Below are 20167 nucleotides of genomic sequence, written 5' to 3' on the forward strand. Positions count from 1 at the left end.
TAGAAAATCTTTGCTGTGTGCTGGGAAGTTGGCTCAGTGGTAAAGTGCTTGCCTTTCCTGCATGAAGTCCTGGGTTCAATTCCTCAGCACCACATAAGCAAAAAAAAACAAAAACAAAAACAAAGAAAATCTTTGCTGTAATCCTAGCTACTCAGGAGGCTGAGATCTGAGGATTGCGGTTGAAAGCCAGCCTGGGCAGGAAAGTCCATGAGACTCTTATCTCCATTAAACCATTAGAAAACTGGAAGTGGCTCTGTGGCTCAAGCGGTAGAGCGCTCATCTTGAGCTGAAGAGTACAAGGACAGCGCCCAAGCCCAGAGTTCAAGCCCCACGAACAACAACAACAAAAGTCTTTGCTGTGCTGAGAACCACATTCTTCCCACTGCCCTTTGACTGGGCCCACCATGAAGCAGTATCTACCTCTGAGGAGCATGGAAGTGGTTATGTAGGGTCTCTCAGGTTCTCAAGTGGAAGATGAGTAGAAACATGCATGTGTCAGTCAGCTTTCTAACACTGTAACAAATACTGGACATAATCAACTTATAAGGAGTAAAAGTTTATTTTGGCTTATAGCATCAGAGGATTCAATCCATGATCAGTTGGCCCCATTGGTTTGGGGCCTGTGGCAGTACTAATGGTCTGAGATCTAGAGGAATGCAGTTTGAGGTCAGTTCAGGGAGAAGAGTTTGAAGGGATGGAGACAAGGCTCAAGTTGTAGAATGCCAGCCTAGCAAGTGTGAGTCTCCTGAGTTCAAACTCCAGTACAACACACACAAACACACACACACACACACACACACACACACACACACACACACACACACACACACACACACACACACACACACAAGGGTGGAGGGTGAAGAAGGGGCCAGGATCTTACAATCCCGTCAGGACAAACTCTGACTTAAGAGACTGCTCACCAGGCCATTACCTCTAAATAGTGTTACCCTGGGAAACACATCTTTAACTCATGGGACTTTGGGGAATATTCCAGATCCAAACTATAGTAGAATATGTAAAGTAACCTTGCCTAGGTGCTAACTTAAGCTTTTTCACTCAAGGCTAGCGCTCTACCACTTTAAGCCACAATTTCACTTCCAGTCTTCAAGTGGCTAATTGGAGATAAGAGCCTCACGGACTTTCCTACCCAAGCTGGCTTCAAACCATGATCCTCAGATCTCAGTCCCCTGAATAGGTAGGATTACAGGCATGAGCCACCAGCATCCGTGAGAGCTTTTAACTCAGAAACTACTTACATTTTCTGTTTTCAAGAATAAATCAATTTTTCTAGAACAGTCGAAACAAACAGAAACAACAATCTTAGACCAAGGACTCACTTTCAAAGTACTGTTTGATGAAAAATCAGGGAGGAAAAGCCTTCAAGCTTTTAGAGTGAAGACACAAATAGAGTCGTCTATGGTGACAGGACTGTTTCCCCAGCATGAAGTTCCCAGCTATGGGTAGCAGATATCAAAATGCCATGGGAGATAAGCTGTTCAACCTTGGTGACAAAGCCCAGACAAAACAAGAATGGAAAATGCAGAGACACATACAAAAACAGGGCCCAACATATTTCCAGGGTAGAGAAATATTTAATAAAATCAAGAGTCAAGAAACAGTCACTTGTACAACGCATCCCCCTTACTTGCTGCTGATCAGGCCAGGAAGCCCCTAGGTTACAATCAGGCTGACCTCCAGAAGCCACAGTGTCTCACAAGCATTTCAGGGTAATGCTGAACAAGGCCAAACTCCAAAGGCCATGGGAGCCTCACAAGCACAGGCCAAGGGAGTCCCCAAGTCTAGCCTGAGGAAGTTCCCACATGCAAGCTGGGAACCCTACAGGTAGGCTGGGGAGCTCCACAGGTCAAGAGATCCCACAGTTAGGGAAGGCCAAGCCAGGAGAGCTCTGGCTGTGCCAGCTGTGTCCAAATGGTGTGTACAACACTGGGCTCACTCCTTCAGGAGTTTGTGCTTGACTGTGGCGCTTTCCGAGCAGAGGTGGACAAAAAGGGTGCCGGCAGCAGTACGGGCACGCAGCTCTTGCAGTTCATAGTCGTGGGCCCACTCAATGTTACCCCATTTCTGGATCTGAGGAGAGGAAAAAAGTTGTTGGGTAAACTGTCTGATCTGGCCTCTTGGCCAGAAATACGATCCATTCCTTTTGCTAGGCTGGAGGGCAAATAGGCCCCACATTGCCAACACACATGAGATGTGTTGGAGGTAGCATGTAAAACTACCCAGATGGCCAGAGAGATATTTGTACTCTGTGGTATAGAAGGTTTACAGAAGTACATTCAGACCTAGGACCAGTGGCTACCTAATGCTGGATAGGCACTGGGTACCAGAACCAAACGTGTTTCCTCTGAGGGAGCCTGACCCATGTGCTAGTCCTTCTCCCACACTTCTTCCCAACTATAGTCCAGTGTGAGGCAGCCTGCAAACTGTCATCCTCTCTCAGCCATATCACCATGCAGGGATGTAAGTGCTACCCCATCGCGGTGGAATAAATAAATGAAGCCAGGCTTCATGTGGATTTAGTTCTGACCCTGACGAAGTGTCAGCACTACAGAGATCCTGCTCTGCAGCCTGCAGACTCTCTCTAGGACTAGCAAATGAAAAGAAGGAATGCCCAGACACAATGTAGCTATCAGACATAAGTATGATTCCAATCCAATCAGTTGGCACCTCACTACCCTGTTTGTCCAGAAATACAGAATCTTTCAGGCCACACAAACTGCCTTCTGGTGACCCAGTCCCAGCTTTACAACTGTAATAGGTCATCTGAGTTTTAACCTTCATTTTTATACCAGCTCATCTATGATCTTTTAGTTCTCACTTTATGCAGGATGAAAACCAAAGTACAGAGTATGAAAGCCTGGTCAGAAGCATAGCTCTTGCAAGGACTAGGTATGGCTCAAGTTGTAGAGTGCCTACCAAGCAGGAGACCCTGAGGTCAAAAGTTCAAACCAGGGCTGGGAAGGTGGCTCAGTAGTAGAGTGCTTGCCTTGCAAGCATGAGGCCCTAGGTTCAATCTTGAACACCATATAAGCAGAAAAAGCCAGAAATGGCACTGTGGCTCAAGTGGTAGAGTGCTAGCCCAGGCCCAGAGTTCAGGCCCCACAACAACAACAACAAAAAGTTCAAATCACATTATCCCAAACAAAACAAAATCCCTCAGAGCAAGAAAAAAAGAAAAGAAAAGAAAAGCAGAGACCAGAACAGAAGCCAGGTTTCCTGTGTCTCCACCCAGCTCCAAATTCCTCATAGGGTGATCCCCCTGCTCATGAAATTGGTTTAGAGAATGGCTAGCCAACTCTGTTGTACAGAGAGTTTTGGGTTTCCTTCCCCCTCTTCCCCCAGCATTTGCTCAAGCAGCAGCATAAATATTCCAAGAAGGTGGAATCTATTTTTTTTGTTAAAAAAAATTATACTAGGGATCAACTCATAATAGCACTTAACCTTCTGAAGTTGGAGGAATCACAACATCTATAACACAAAGACTGAAAGGAACAAAATAGTTTTCAGAGTTAAAAAATGCAACTGATAGCATAGCAAACCTTCATTCAAACTCACTAAAGCAAATCTATGTACAAACAACAGCTACTCCTCTGCTTCTCTGCCAGCCAAATGACATGTGAGGATATGAACACTTAGAGGACTCAGCATAAACAGACTCCTGTCACATCAGCAGGCCTGTTCTACCAGGTCATAAAACTCAAGTGCAGAGTGGGACCTTGATCTTCCTAGTCACCCAGATCTGGCACATTTTTCAGAGATGTGATCTGTGCCTCAGTTTCCTTCTGTGTGAAATGGAAGATACATCACTTTCCCCTGGCCAGACTATTGAGAAGTCAAAGGTAAGGGGAGTACTTAGCTTGTTTTTCTTACAGCATGGCAGATAAAACCTAGGGTCTCAAGCATGTTAATCAAATGCTATACTTCTGAGCTGTAACCCCAACCCTGACAATACTTCTATTGTTCCTTAGTTTCTGTATGTACATGAATAATAAAGGTCAGGTTTGCATAAAAATATGTCAGGGAGGTTGGTCCCCCCTGTCTGTAAATTAGGAAGGGATGAGTCAGGGACCTAAGATCAGCATCTCACCTGGTACTCCTCTTCCAGGCGTGATAGTAGCACGGCCTGCTCCACTGTGAGGTGCAGGTCAATCAGGCCTAAGGTCAGCACCATGGACTTGAGCTGGGCCACTACAAACTCAATCCCTATAGAAACACAAGCCACATCAGAAATAAGGCAAAAACAATGCAGCTGCAACAATCTCCTTTTAAGTTCTTGCACAGAGAATAGGAAAGTAGGGCAAAGGCCCAAAAGGGGCTTGGTCTACTCTCCTAGAAGGCTTTCTTTGGGTGACATGTCTCTGTACTTCCCTAGGTGGAACATTATCTGAATTCCACAATCAGAGCCTTTTCCCAAGTCCCCACCCAATGATTGGCTCATAAAATGGGTATATGACCCAAGTCAGGCCAATGAGTTACAAACTTTGACTTGCTGGAAAGGAAAAAGCCAATTTTCTGCTGCAAAGTTTGATCCTGGAGTGTGAGTAAAAGAGTTGGCATTACAGCCAGCCAGCCTCACTGCTCAGAGAGCCTCAGCAGGGGATGTGCTGACTTGCATCACATCTACAGGCCCCAGGCCTGTGGAAGCACAATGCTTACCTTGTAGGGCCCACATGTTATAAGATGCCAAGTGGTTGATGAGCATCTCCCGAGTCTTGTCAGGAATGCTGGGTCCCATTATGCTAGTAGAAGAACCAATCTCCACTCCGTACCTGAAGGCAAAGACTTTTGGCATGTTTTTGGCATGCTGTGTTCCAATAGCAGCCCAGCTTTTGACTAGAAGCAAAAACCTAATGATAGCATGTAGCTAAGGGAGTATCCTTGGGGACCCTGGGAGCAGCTGCCACTGGTCAGTAGTCTCCTGTCTAACCAATCCCTAAAAGCAAACCCAGAGGAGCTGAAACTGCCCTGAATAAAGGCACAGTGCTCAGTCCTGTAATCAACACCTGTCTGAAATGCAGTACACATAATGGGGTACATCTTTTTTTTTTTGGTCGGTTGTGGAGATTGAACTCTGGGCTTGGGCGCTGTCTCTGAGCTCTTCAGCTCAAGGCTAACACTCTACTGCTTGAGCCACAGTGACACTTTTGGTTTTCTAGTAGTTTATTGGAGATAAGAGTCTCATGGACTTTCCTCCCTAGGCTGGCTCTGAACTGCGATCCATCCTCAGATCTCAGCCTCCTGAGTAGCTAGGATTATAGGCGTGAGCCACTGGCGCCTGGCTCAGTATCATTTTTCTTCTAATACTTAAAAAATAATCTTGCTGAAACTACTTTGTATGTACTTATAGGGTCTTGCTGTGTGGCCCAGGCTGGCCTCAATCTTGTGATCCTCCTGCTGTAGCCTCTGGAGTACTGGAATTACAGGTGTGTCACTCCCACTCCCCAGCTCCTTAGTGAATTTTCTAAGAGTACATAGTGAATGTAGGAAATAGATTTTTTACAAAAACTATTAGGGACTGAACATCTCAACTGCCAGAAAAACTTGATTCCAGGCACCTAAGTTAGTATTAGAGGTCATTACATTCCAAAATATCATTGTCTCTTCCTATTTTTCATATATCACAGTTGTTTCAGTTTTCCTATCTTGTAGAGTACTGGATCTGCTGTTTTCTTTAAAAATCCCAGGATGTGGCTGGGAAGGTGACTCAGTGGTAGAGTGCTTGCCTTGCATGCCTGAGGCCCTGGGTTCGATTCCTCAGCACCACATAAGAAAAAAGCCGGGGGCTGGGAAGGTGGCTCAGTGGTAGAGCGCTTGCCTTGCATGCATGAGGCCCTGGGTTCGATTCCCCAGCACCACATAAGCAAAAAAAAAAAAAAAAAGACTATATCAATTTTGGCTGGGTGCTGGTGGCTCACGCCTGTAATCCTAGCTACTCAGGAGGCTGAGATCTGAGGATCGTGGTTCAAAGCCAGCCCGGGCAGGAGAGACCGTGAGACTCCTATCTCCAATAAACCACCAGAAAACCGGAAGTGGCGCTGTAGCTCAAGTGGTAGAGCACTCGCCTTGAGCTGAAGAGCTGAGGGACAGCGCCCAGGCCCAGAGTTCAAGCCCCACGGCCGACAAAAAAAGAAAAAAAGAAAAAAGCCGGAAGTGGCGCTGTGGCTCAAGTGGTAGAGCGCTAGCCTTGAGCTGAAGAGCTGAGGGACAGCGCCCAGGCCTAGAGTTCAAGCCCCACGACCGGACCCCCCAAAAAAAAAAAATCCGAGGATGTGGCTAGGGGTATTGTTTAAGTTGTAGCCAAGAGGACCAAAATTCTAATCCCAATACTGCCAGAACAGAATGCAAGATGTGGGGGCCATTGTTAGCACTCAGGAAATGAGGAGCAAATGAATGGGGCAGGCTGGTAGAGATCACTTCTGTGAAAAAAATACTATAGCAAAAAAAATACTCCAGGTGAGTTACAAAACAAGTACCATGAAAACTAACCCTTCTCATTTACCTTGGCATGAAATTTATTTTGCCACCATACCAATAGTCTGTTCAACTTTGTACTCACAAGTATCTTCCTGTTAAAGAAAAATATTGGGTAGGCACCAGTGGCTTACACCTATAATCCTAGCTAGGCAGGAGGCTGAGATCTGAGGATCACTGTTCAAAGCCAGCCCAGGCAGGAAAGTCCGTGAGACTCATGTGCACTAGAAAACTGGAAGTGGCACTATATCTCAAGCAGAATGCTCTCCTTGAGCTGAAGAGCGCAGGGACAGTGTCGAAGCCCAGAGTTCAAGCCCCAAGATTGAAAAAAGAATTTTTAATTAGTTAATTAAAAAAATTAGGTATTATCAATTCCTAGAAACCACACATCCATAGGACATTCCACAGTTTTGCAAAAAGCTACCTAACTCCTATCCAGGTGCATATGTATGTTACATGCTATTTGGTGATTTTATTTAACAGTGTTATAACTGTAACAAAGATAAAAAATAACTGCCAAAAGCCGGGCGCTGGTGGCTCACGCCTGTAATCCTAGCTACTCAGGAGGCTGAGATCTGAGGATCATGGTTCAAAGCCAGCCCGGGCAGGAGAGACCGTGAGACTCCTATCTCCAATAAACCACCAGAAAACTGGAAGTGGCGCTGTAGCTCAAGTGGTAGAGCGCTCACCTTGAGCTGAAGAGCTTAGGGACAGCACCCAGGCCCAGAGTTCAAGCCCCACGACCGACAAAAAAAACACCAAAAAAAAAACTGCCAAAATCTGAGCAGTCACCTCTGCTATGCAGGCTGCTAGGTTTACTGGAAGGCCTCTCGCAACTAGAGAGAGAGGAATTAGTCCCTTTCCAGATAGGGAAACAAGCTCAGAGAGATCAACTTAGTAGTTCAAAGTCATATAACTAACAATGGCAGAGCTGGTATTCAAACCAACACTGTGGCCTTGACCCACAGGAGCAGGAGGCCTAGAGCCTTCTTGGAACACAGAACTGTCCCTATGCTCTCAGCACAGTATATTCTGGTAGCAGGTGCTCAGTGCATGGTGTGAATGAATTCAAGGAACATTTTCCCCAAGTTGATCATGAACTAAGACAGCCAGCTAGCTAAGGGTTTTGGGTGCCCAATGTGACCCTGACTCCAGCACCCTCCCCAACTCCGAGCCCATTTTCTCTGCAGGCTACACATCTTACCTTTTCTCAGCCCACTCTATGATTGGATCCCACTCATTCTTTTGAAGTTCCACTAATGTCTCTGGCTCTTCCACCCTGTAGCTAATTCATTGTAAAAATCACCTTCATTAATAAAAAAGTACAATTCATTCAGGGACAGAAAAGGAAAACAAAAGGGTAACAAGCAAAAACTTCCCACCACCAACCAAGTGCCCCAAGTCTTGTCCCTAAAGCAGTGGTTCTCAAAGTGTGGCCTTGAGGTCTGAGACATCCAGGCCAAATCCTACACCTAAGGAAATTAGAACCTCTGGGGATGGAGCCTATTCTAACAATTCTCCAGGAGATTCTAGTATGAGCTTGAGCTTGTGAACCTCTCCCTAAATGCTTGCAGCACCATTACTATAATACCACTCTAAGACAGATCCAATTTAACAACCGTACCACACCCCAGAACCCATGCCCAGAGAGATATGCCAGTAATTCTAATGGTATTCTTGCCCTGGCCCCTCCCAAGACACATGTTTCTAGCCACAGACAAGTACCTATTGACATCTCTAGCCATCTCTTGGCTTAGACATTATACCTGAGGGGACAACCAGAGAAGCTAAGCTATGCCACTTGTTTTGACCAAGAGACAGTCAAGACACTTAAAGGGAGCCAAGCTGCAAAGCTTTAAGGATGGGAATCCCAGGGGCACTATAGAAAGCCAGTCTCATGTGGGGAACAGAGGATATGCATGTGTAGAAAAGCTGAGCTTCCTTCCACTCATTAGAATGTGTGGGAAAAGTAAATTGGACAGGCTTTCCTCCTCCTATCTCAACCCACAGGGAAAGGTAGAAGCTCTGGCATCCCATCTTTTAGCTCCCTTCCCCAGGGGTCTGGTCCTCATTTCTTATCAGGACCCCTATAGAGGAGTGTGCGTGCATGTGTGCGCGCGCGCGCGCGCGCGTGTGTGTGTGTGTGTGTGTGTGTGTGTGTATGTATGTTAAGCCCTTTCTGCCTGACCTTCCTTCCAGCAACTGATCCCACCACCAATCTCTAATTGACCCATGGGCCATTCCCTTCCAGAGCAGCTGGCTGATATACTGTGTCATCCCTGGGCCAGCAGACACCCAACAACAAGAGTTGTTCCTTTCATATCACTGTCTAATTAGCTGTTAGTCAAAGAATATAGAAATGAGGAGAGAATTCAGACCTGGAGGCCAGTCTCTATTGTTATCTGTAATGACAGGACTGCCAATGTGCACATGTGAGAATGTGACAGTGGCAGTCACAGTCAGACACCCTGCTGGGGTTGGCAAATGAGCCCTGTGGTCCTGAAGCCTGCAAGAGCTATCTGTGAGTGACTATGCCCCCCACCCCCAGACCATAGAACACCATGTGCTCTGGCAGTGCTCTTCCGGGATCAGCAGAGTGGCTACATGCCAATGTCAAGCAGGCTGCTTTCCTTCTCTCTGGCTTCTTCCACTGGCAACTTTCTGGGCAAATGAGGCAAAATAGCCCAAGGGGTTCACTCAACCTAGGAGGATTACTTCTCCAAGTGCCAATTACCAGATGGTGTCAGTGTCCAGAAACTTTACAGCTGCCCGGATCAGCTGATCCTTGTTTCGTTGGGTTGGGTTGTCCAAGGATGTGTTGCACAACGTGGTCTGAATGAAAAGGCAGAAAGGGCCCTGTCACTACCTGTGGGGTTCAGGCAAAAGCCCTGCTTTCCAGAGGATACTGCAACTGACGCAAAGTAAAACAATAGGGCAAGGAGAGAGCAGGCACCATAGGACTCTGGACTCAGATGTCCTCACAGCTATAGCACACCTATGAAGACACACCTAGGGACACGCATGCACCTATGGTATGGGGCACACATGCACCTATGGGGCATGCATGATAGCAGGTACTGTGCTCACAGCTCTAGTGTGCTCATGTGACAGGCTATTTATTTCTACTGCTTTTCATGCTCATTATCACCATGTTCTGCTGTGTTTAATTTAATCCTCACAACAGTGCTTTGGAATAAACTCCATTTTTGCTCCCATTTCAGAAATGTGGAAACTGAGGCCCAGAAAGGTGAAATACACCCTCAGATAGAATAAGTAACAGTCAGGGAACTGAAATCTGACTAAAATGTTTTAGCAGCTGGTTCTCTTACCACCTTAGAAAGCAGGAAAATGAGCCACACTGGGATCAAGATGATTTTCCAGACTTACCTTGACAATAGGAAGTTTCTCAGCTCACTTAGTTTGTGGCCCTGATCACCCTAATTTCATCAGCTAATCAAGGAGCAGGTGGCACTTCAGCATCTGTGCTGTTGTGAGAAGGCCCACCTGGGCTTCTGTGTCAAGGGTGAACACAGCAATGACCAGCTTGAGAGTAGAGAGCTCAGTGCCAACTGAGCACCATGCTGAGCAGGGAACCATGCTGAGGGCTTTCCATGTGTCACCTCATTGAATCCTGACCACAGCTCCATAAGGCAGCTATGTTACCGCTCATTTTTCACAAGATGGGGGGCATGGGGCTGAGAAAGGGGCAGCAACTTGCCCAAGGTCACAATGTGGAGTCTGCAGAGGCTAGACTCAATGTATGCTTGCTTCCTGCCCTCCCCACTCTGTCCTAGTGCCTCAGAGAGTCACCTTTGTGTAGGGGACAAGGGAAGGAGGGCTCTGTGGGGCACCTTGGTTCCTGCATCCAATCAAAATTTACTGAGTGCCATCTAAACTTCCTGCTGGGTCTGCTGAGTAACAGACATAGCCCCTGCCCTTCTGTCGCTCACCAGGCAGAAGAGGCAGATAATAAATGTGCAATCATAAAACAGCCCATTACAGATTGTCTAAGTGCTGACAGAACAAATGACCAACTGCTATCATCAAAACTAAGAAAGCCAAGCAGTCAGCAAAGGTGACATCTGTCCTGAGACCAGAGCAGGAACCAGTTATACAGGACAGTGTCCCTAGCAGAGGAACCTGCAGGGGAAAGAGCTCTAGCCAGACAGGGAAAGAACATGGCTTGTTCAATGCCTAGAGAGTTGGTGAACCATATACATCTCTTCTCCCCCCCCCCCACGTGTACACACACACACACACACCATGCCTTCCTTCCCACCATTTAGTAAAGAGTCTAAAATTTTTTGCCAGGGTGTAAATTTGCACAGAGAACTTGTTACCAGGTGCATGGTGTAGAACTTGATTGTGTCCTGCTGGGAGTCCCATTCAGTGGCCACTGCAATGGCTAGGGCCTCACTGGGGACTGTAAAGAGTTTGGCTTGGGGAGTTTTCAGCTTCCTGTGGTCCAGGTTTATCTCAAAGCCACCTTGAAAGATCAAATAAAAAACTCTCAGAGACTGTGAAGTGGAATCAAGTGACCATTCCTATATTTAGCCCCTTGAATTGGTGCACACAGAGACAATATCTGACAATATCTGACACAAAAGTGCCAAGGATAATCCCACCACTGAACCAGCTGCAGATGAAACATGTGCCCAACCATTCACAAAAAAAAAAAAAAAAAAAAAAAGGAGGCAGTCAAAAATTTCAGATACTCACCTTCACCCTGTGTGATGCTGACATTCTGATAAAACCTCTTCCTTTCTGTAAGACAGATTTTTTAGAGAGGTAGTTTAAAGAAGCGTAGAGAGGCTCAGGAGGCGACAAGACCAGCTTGCATCATTACTGCTAATGCTGATTGATTGGCTTGATTTTCACATCACCATTCAAGGTCTGCCCTAGTCTACAGCGTAATCAACAGCCTCTGATTAAAGCTGGGGGAAGGGAACATCTGCTCTCCAGGGACTAGGAAGGAAAAGGACTGACAGTTCTGGAGCCAGGGGCAAGTCTGTTCAGGAGCAGACTGTGACTTGAGGATTTCCCACTACCTGCTTTAGCATCTAAGCATGTCTGCCTCCCTTCCCCAAGTCAGCACAACATACCAAATCTAAATTAGGTGTCTGAATAGAGTAGAGCTAGCTCTGAGAAGGGCCAAGTGGGAAACCTCTGTGTGTGTGTGTGTGTGTGTGTGTGTGTGTGTGTGTGTGTGTGTGTGTGTGTGTGTGTGTGTGTGTGTGTGTGTGTGTGTGTGTGTGTGTGTGTGTGTGTGTGTGTGTGTGTGTGTGTGTGTATTTGCGCACACATGCGAGCACATGATGTGCAGGCAGAAAATAAAGCTCTCCCAGGAGTATTTCCCATCCTCTCTCTCCAATTAATTAACCTAATTAACCATCTTGCTTGTGTATTCAACAGGAACTCTAAACATTTCCTTCAAGAAGGGGGAAAATGGGCTGGGGGCTTAGCTCAAGTAGTAGAGTGCTTGCCTGGCAAACGCAAATCCCTGGGTTCAATTCCCAGTACTGGGGGCTTAAAAAGAAGAAAAATTTGGGAGAAATTAATGTGTGTCAGGCATGAGAGGAAAGGCTAATGGAAAGGAGACATCAGGTTCTGCTCTAAACATATTTTTATGTTTTATATATCATATCACTAACTTGCATAAACCTTATTTGCTATCATTAATGCTTAAAGGTAAGGGACCCATAATTGTATTCCCCATACTGCACTTTTTTTAAACTAAAGTCCAAACCGTTTTCCCAAAGAACTATTTGTATGCCTACTATGTGCTCTGCACTATTCTAGGCACTTAAGATACAACAGTGAGTAAAAGAGATAACAAAACAACAACAAAACAACAATAAAAACAACAAAAACAAAAATAAGCTTTTTTTTAAAGTGACCAGATCTGGCCTGAGATAATGTGGCACAATTCACCACCTTCATGGGAAATTGTAACATCAATTCTGTCACCAAAATAGATTTGACACCAAAATAGATTTCAACCACACTAGAGCTTTCAATGTTCCTGTTTTACCTCCAACTATTACCTCTCTGTGCTCAAGGCTAACACTCTACCACTTGAGCCATAGTGCTACTTCCAGCTTTTTCTGATTAAGTGGTACTGAGGAATTGAACCCAGGGCTTCATGCATGCTAGGCAAGCACTCTACCACTAAGCCACATTTCCAGCCCCAACTATTTTTATCATTATTATTACTACTTTGTCAGTCCTGGGGTTTGAACTCAGGCCTAGGTGCTGTCTCTGAGCTTTTCTGCTTAAGGCTAACTCTCTACCACTTTGCACCAGATCTACTTCCAGTTTTCTGGTGGTTAATTAGAGATAAGTGGCTCTTAGACATTCCTGTCTGGGATGGCTTTGATTCTCAGATCTCTGCCTCCTGAGTAGCTAGGATTATAGGCATGCGGCACTAGGATCCAGGCCCTATTATATTTAAGAAGCAATCAGATAAGGGTCACAGGCTTCCTTTTCTGTCTCATGACTGGATGGAGGTATCTAGGCTACATTTGTTGTTTTCTGTGCTAGGCAGGTAGGAGTTGGGTGAAAACAGCACTCTAATTCAACACTGGGGATCTTCTTGTGGACTGCAGGAAGACCTCTGAGATGTGGGTGCTTGTGGTTCACACCTGTAATCCTAGCTACTCAGAAGGCTGAAATCTGAGGATCATGGTTCAAAGCCAGTCTGGGCAGGAAAGTTCTTTGTTTTTTTTTTGTTTTGTTTTTTTGTTTTTGTTTTTTTGAGTCCTGTCATGGGCCTGAACTCTGGGCCTGGGCGCTTTCCCTCAGCTCTTCAGCTCAAGGCTAGCGCTCTACCACTTGAGCCACAGTGCCACTTCCAGCTTTTTTCTTTTTGCTTATGTGGTGCTGAGGAATCGAACCCAGGGCCTCAGGCATGCAAGGCAAGCGCTCTACCACTGAGCCACCTTCCCAGCCTGGGAAAGTTCTTAAGACTCTTTTTTTTTTTTTGGTTGGTCGTGAGGCTTGAACTCTGGGCATGGGCATTGTCCTTGAGCATTTCAGCTCAAGATTAGCACTCTACCACTCGAGCCATAGTGCCACTTCCATTTTCTGGTGGTTTATTGAAGAGTCTCATGGGGACTTTCCTGTCCAAGCTGGCTTTGAACCGCAAACCTCCGATCTCAGCCTCTTGAGTAGCTAGGATTACAAGCATGAGCCACCAGCACTGGGCCCTAAGACTTTTAACTCCAATTAATCACCAAAAAAAGAAAAGAAAAGAAAAGAAAAAAAGCCAGAAGTAGAGCTGTGGCTCAGGTGGTAGAGTGCTATGAGTAAAAAAGTAAGGGACAGCATCCAGGCCCTAAGCTCAAGTCCCAGAACTGGCACAAAAACAAAACAAAACAAAAACAACAACAACAAAAAAGAACTTTGAGTGTTCAGCCCTCAAAGACTAACTTGATTTTGGAGGTGTGTGGAAGTAGTTTCCAGAGTAGAAATTACTTGCATGAAGCTCCAGTTTTCAGAAAGCATAAATTTTCCAGGACTGGAAAGATATCCAGAATGAAACTGGAGCAGAGAAAGGCTAGAGATGCCCAGAGAGGGCCATTAGGCACAAAGTTGCAGAGACTGGTACACAGGTAAGTCACAGTAAAGGGAACAATGGGAAATGAGTAAAGGGTTCACATAGACAAATAAAATGTGATCTGGACAACTCATTAGGTGGAACCCATGAATCCCAACAATGTCACAAAGTCAGTAGTTCTTTACCTGGGCCCTCAGGGGTCTGGGTTACATAAGACAAATCATGAAACTACTTATAACTTGTGAAACTCTCATAGTCTCAGCAAATGTAGGGTTTGCTAACACTAACAGGAACACCATCTTTAAAAGAGAAAGAAACTGCTACTCTTTGGAGGATCCGTAGAACTGGGGACTATTTTGAGTATGAATCACTGCCTTTCAGAACATCTGTGGCAAAAATACAGTGTTTTTTTTTTAGAGAGTTCTGTGGACCATGCAGATGCAAAAAAAAAAAAAAAGGATATGTGAAAGAGTGTTAATTTACAGAGTTGGCTAGAAGAAAACAGATTATGTAAGCAGAGAACGACTTAAAAAACCTGCCATGTGAAGAGTGATGAATAGGAAATTAATGCCCTCTGGCTCTCTTTTTCCCATGTAGCTGCTTCAATTCCTCTAAAGAAATAAATCATTTTATTCTATATTACTTCCTCTACAGACCTCTAGTCCCAGTCTATATGGATTGGTGAGAGATCTTTTTTTTTAATTGTTATTATTAAGGAGTTATATAAAGAGGTTACAATTCCATAAGTCAAGGAGTAAGTACAATGCTTCTTGCACAATGGCAGCCCTTCCTTCACTTTGCCCCATTTGGTAAGAGATCTTTTAACCAGGCAAAATTTCCAAATTGACCTTCACTTCAGAAAGACTCGATGCCTCAGGAACTACAACTCCCACAGTATACCAAGAGGAAGTACTCCTCTTGGAATTGACTCTATACCTTTATCTTTTAAAACAGTGCCACCTGGAGGGCCTAGAACCTTAAAGCTGAAATCCTAATAGGGCAGCGCACTATCTCTAATCTTAGGGCCATTTCAACCAATGATTTTCAGGTATCAAAAAATTTCAGTACAGGGCTGGTAATGTGGCTTAGTGGTAGAGTGCTTGCCTAGCATACATGAAGCCCTGGGTTTGAGTCCTCAGTACCACATAAACAGAAAAGGCCAGAAGTGGCTCTGTGGCTCAAGTGGTAGAGCGCTAGCCTTGAGCAAAAAGAAGCTCAGGGCCAGTGTTCAGGCCCTGAGTTCAAACCCCAGGACTGGGAAAACCAACAACAACAACAACAACAAAATTCAGTACAAGCTAGGCGAAGGTGGCTCATACTTGTAATCATAGCTATTCAGGAGGCTGAGATCTGAGGATTGCAGTTTGAAGCTGGCCCTGGGCAGAAAAGTCCCCGTGAGACTCTTTTTTTTTTTTTTTGGTCCAGTCGTGGGGCCGGAACTCTGGGCCTGGGCGCTGTTCCTCAGCTCTTCAGCTCAAGGCTAGCGCTCTACCACTTGAGCCACAGCGCCACTTCCGACTTTTTTCTTTTTGCTTATGTGGGACTGAGGAATCGAACCCAGGGCCTCGAGCATGCAAGGCGAGCGCTCTACCATTGAGCCCCCCCCCCCCCCCCCCCCCCCCCCCCGTGAGACTCTTATCTCCAATTAACCATTCAAAAACTGGAAGTGGCATTGTAGATCAAGTGGTAAAGCACTAGCCTTGAGCATCAAGAGTCTCAGGCCTCAGCACCCAGCCCCTGAGTTCAAGTCCCACAACCAACAAAAAATAAAAATAAAAAATAAAAAAAATCAGTACAGCTGCCCCAGTGGCTCACATCTGTAATCCTAGCTATCAGTAGGTTGAGATCTAAGAATCACTGTTCAAAGGCAGCCAGTCCAATTAATCACCAAAAAATTGGAAACAGAGCTGTGGCTCAACAGATAGAACACTTGCCTTGAGCAAGAAAAACTCAAGAATGGCACCCAGGCCCTGAGTTTGAACTGGGGGAACTCAGGTCTAGGGGATGGGGAGTGGGGGGAGAAAATATGCTCATGTATGCATGGACAATAAGCACACGAAAATATGCTTGACCATATGCAAATCAAAACCACAATAAGCCAGGTATGAAGGATCAAACCTGTAATCTCAACACTCAGGAGGCTGAGGCAGGAGGATTGGGAGTTCCAGGTCAGCCTGGACTACACAGTGAGATCTTGTCAAACAAACAAGCAAAAGAACGCCCATGAGATTATCTCTTCACACCCTTTAGGATTTCTACTAAAAAGACTATAGACATTAGCAAGTGTTGGCAAACATATGGAGAAATTCCTACTAGAAGAAATGCAAAATGATACAGATTCCTTGGAAAAGAGTCTAAAAGTTAAAAGTATATATTAAAGAGAAATAAAAATACAAAAACCCTCACAAAACTTATAATTATAGGTGTATTATACATAATAAAAAAGGGTAGAAACCACTCATGTGTCCACCAATGGATGAATACACAAGAAGAGCTGTATATGTATATAATAGAGTATTTATTACTCAACAATAAGGAAAGAATGGAATAGTGATATATGATACAACATGGAAAACCTCAAAAACACTGTTTGAGCCAGACATTGGTAGCTCAGAAGGCTAAGATTTAAGGATCGAAGTTTGAAGCCAACCTACGTAGGAAAGTCTGTCAGACTCTTATCTCCAATTAACCACCAGAAAACCAGAAGTGGCACTGTGTCTCAAGTCCTAGAGCACTAGCCTTAAGCACAAAGAGACTCAGGGATAGTGCCTAGGCCCTGAGTTCAAGCCCCAGGACCGGAAAAAAAAAATGGAAAATCCAAAAAAGTCCAGGCACTGGCGGCTCATGCCTGTAATTGTAGCTACTCACCAGGTGAGGCTGAGATATGAGGATCACAGTTCAAAGCTAGCTGGGGCAGGAAAGTCCATGAGACTTTTATCTCCAATTAACCACCAGAAAACCAGAAGTGGTACTGTGGTTCAAGTGGAAGAGTGCTTGCCTTAGCTAACGAGCTTAGGGACAGAGCCCAGGCCCAGAGTTCAAGCCCCACAACCTACCAAAAAAGAGAAAAGAAAATCTAAATTCTATTTATGAAACAGAGAAATCTTTAAAGGAAGGAAGAAAAGTAGTGGTTGTCTAAGGTTGGAAGGATGGAAGGGATAAGGCAGAGTATTCATTTTTTTTGCAAGATAAAAATATTCTAAAATTGTAATGGTTGTACAACTCAGTGAATACACTAAAAACTACTGAATTTACACTAAATGAATGACTGTAATTCTTCCAAATATTTACATTCTTCCAAATGTATAAATGCACTATTTTCCAAATTACTCTTCATCTAGACTAGGAGTTGTTAAACTTTTTTCTGCAGAACCAGACGATATTCTGGGCTGTGTAGGCCATGTGGTCTCCATTGCAACTATTCAATCCTGGTATTATAGTGAAGGCAGCCATATAATATGTAAATTAATAAAGGTTGCTCTGTTCCAATAAAACTTTATTGACAAAAACATGTCTGATGTAAAGACTATATAAACTTCCTCAATCCAAACCACATTACAGCAGAGTGCATAATGTCTCTCATGTGATAAAGACCCTAGATGCTATCTTGTCCAGTTGGCAATTTGTAAACAGTAGAGACAAGACTTCTAACCTTGCCGGGCTCAGGTGGCTCACGCCTGTAATCCTAGCTACTCAGGAGGCTGAGATCTGAGGATTGTGGTTCAAAGCCAGTCTGGGCAGTCAGTGAGACTCTTATCTCCAATAAACCACTAGAAAACCAGAAGTGGCGCTGTGGCTCAAGTGGTAGAGTGCTAGCCTTGAGTTGAAGAGCATGGGGACAGAGCCCAAACCCAGAGTTCAAGCTCTACTACCAACTAAAAAACAAAAAACAAAAAAACAAAACAAAAAAAACTTCCAGCCTCGACTTCTTGGGTATGTGCCTTCAACCAGACACACTGCTTGTTCAGAACATCTACCCCCTCCAAGCATTTGACAGATCTCAGACAGAAAGGTACAAAACTGCAGGGCCATAATAGCCTTACCCAGTTCTCTTTGCTGCATCATCATCTCCTTTTCCATACCTCAGTGAACCCTCCCTAAACCATTCCTCTCTTTTTGATGACCTTAGATGTTTAGATTTTCTTAAGCCAAGTTCAATCCACTTGCAACTGAAGTCTTCATTGAGAAGGATTCACTTGGGTTTAATCCTCCACCACTCCAAAAATGCACAAAGATCTCCTGATTGGTAAGGTTTTTGTGGCACACAGACCTGATGCTTTCATGCATTCCTAATTCTCATTATCTTTGACTACTTACCAATTGCTAGGTACTCCTACTGGCTTAAACTATAAACCCGTAGATGTGCAGTGGAAAGGAAAAAAGATGGTAGATCAAGTGCCACAATGGAAAGCAAGCAGCATCCATCACCTAAATGAACCCAGTGCTTTTGCCAACTTAGTGAACTCCTGAGAGTGTCCTTTTCATTTCTGAGATGCCCTTGCTTAGTCTTTTTTTTTTTTTTTTCTGTCTGTTTTGCTTGAAATGAAGTCTCACTAGTCCAGCCTGGCCTCAAATTCCTTGGCTCAACTGATCCTCCCTCTTGGGTAGCTGGGATTACAGGAGTGCACCATACCAGGATTCCTTCTTTCTCTTTACTGACTTTGCACTACCTGGGGACCTTCATTTAGGTCCCCAAACATGAAATCTCCATTTATGTAAAATTATGGAACTTTGTAGCCAAAAGGATCCTCATGGGTAACCTAGTGCTTCAACTCACTAAAGAATGAAGATATAGTACATGCCTAAGATCACAGTACCTCTAGAGTTCTGAATTTCTTAAAGTGGGCAATGCTGCAAGGATCCATACCTTGTTGTCACCTCTGGACAATCTTCAATCCTCTTCCTCATTATTGGACTCTTATTCCATCTTTTAAGCCCTACCATCATCAATGCCCTTTTATCCAAAACGCTCGTCACTGAATACCCACTTACAGCGGTCTCCATAGTTGCTTTAACACAGTGTATTATAAGCTACCCTGTTTACTCGGGATAAAATAACCTGCACTTCACATCACCCGGGTGAAACAATCCATTTTGATGACCACTGTGCTTCTTGCTCCCAGTAGAGAAAATTTGAATGGAGTGTCACTGCTTTTGATTCACTGAAATCACCCTGGCTCTCACCCGAAAATCTCTCTCCAGCAGCAGTGAAAGAGCCACCAACTTCTAGGCTTCATCATGGTCAGAGGATAGAGGAGACTTCTCCCCTAGAAAGTTCTAGAGAAGGTTAAGATTGTAGTAGAGCACTGGGACAGAGGGCCTGGAAACAGGCAGAGATGTGGGATGGCAAACTGAAAGTCCATCCCCTCTGTGCCAGGTTTTGTGCTAGGTGCTGGGACCAGCTTTTGCCCTGCACAAAGGTCACCGTCTGCTCTGTGACCTTGGAAGTTTTGATCCTGAGTCTAAATTGCCCAGTCTGGAAATATCAAGATATCGGCCTCCCTATTTAAAGAAACCTATTAACTTTGAGAAAAGCCTTACAGGCCAAATGTCAATCACTGTCTCACGCCCTGACCGTAGTACGCCCCACTCTGGTCTTCCCGGCCCTAGTCTGGGCTTCCCTTTATCATCTATAGCAGGGCTGGATTGGTCTGAACAACCTCGTGGGTCTCTTCGCCTGGGTCACCCCACCTTGGCACGCAAGAAACCCTCTACCAACTCAGCTGGCCGGGACCTGGGCCAAAAGGTAACGTGTCCTGGCCTCACCTGTCGGCGGGACATAGGCCCGGGCTGGAGGCTGAGGGGCTGACCTCGGCCTCACGGAGGCGGCAGGGTCACCTGCAGGCCGGTTCAGGAGTCGGAACCCTGGCTCCCGCAGCCGGAGCCAGCTCCTCCACATGCTGCCAGAGGGGTTGGGAAGACTCGCGGCGCGAAACCTGAAAGCCGGAAGTAGAGCAAGGGGATCCCTTAGCCACACGCTCGGGCTGTACGGAAACCTCTCACCGCCTCTCCAGAGCCATCAGGTTCCGCTGGACGCCGCCATGTTCGCATGACACCTACCGCACGCCGTCGCCTCGGCGCGCCTCCGGCGCCCTCCCCTAGTCAATCAGCATCACAAAC

At 45.3% G+C, this 20167-nt stretch overlaps 1 protein-coding gene across 1 annotated transcript; it reads right to left on the reverse strand.

Moving 5' to 3' along the window:
• Nucleotides 1-1579: 1579 nt before the first annotated feature.
• Nucleotides 1580-20117, reverse strand: Atpaf2 (ATP synthase mitochondrial F1 complex assembly factor 2). The gene is made up of 8 exons (XM_042673709.1): nt 19814-20117; nt 11212-11256; nt 10833-10978; nt 9227-9324; nt 7697-7777; nt 4678-4790; nt 4109-4224; nt 1580-2091 (listed from the first exon to the last, which is right to left on the reverse strand). Exons 1-8 carry the CDS (start codon nt 19944-19946, stop codon nt 1954-1956), a joined length of 870 nt encoding a protein of 289 aa, XP_042529643.1. The 5' UTR covers nt 19947-20117; the 3' UTR covers nt 1580-1953.
• Between the last annotated feature and the right edge of the window lie 50 nt (nt 20118-20167).

The sequence above is a fragment of the Dipodomys spectabilis genome, unplaced genomic scaffold (genome assembly GCF_019054845.1).
Source record: "Dipodomys spectabilis isolate Male_0828 unplaced genomic scaffold, ASM1905484v1 ptg000018l, whole genome shotgun sequence".
Taxonomy (NCBI): domain Eukaryota; kingdom Metazoa; phylum Chordata; class Mammalia; order Rodentia; family Heteromyidae; genus Dipodomys; species Dipodomys spectabilis.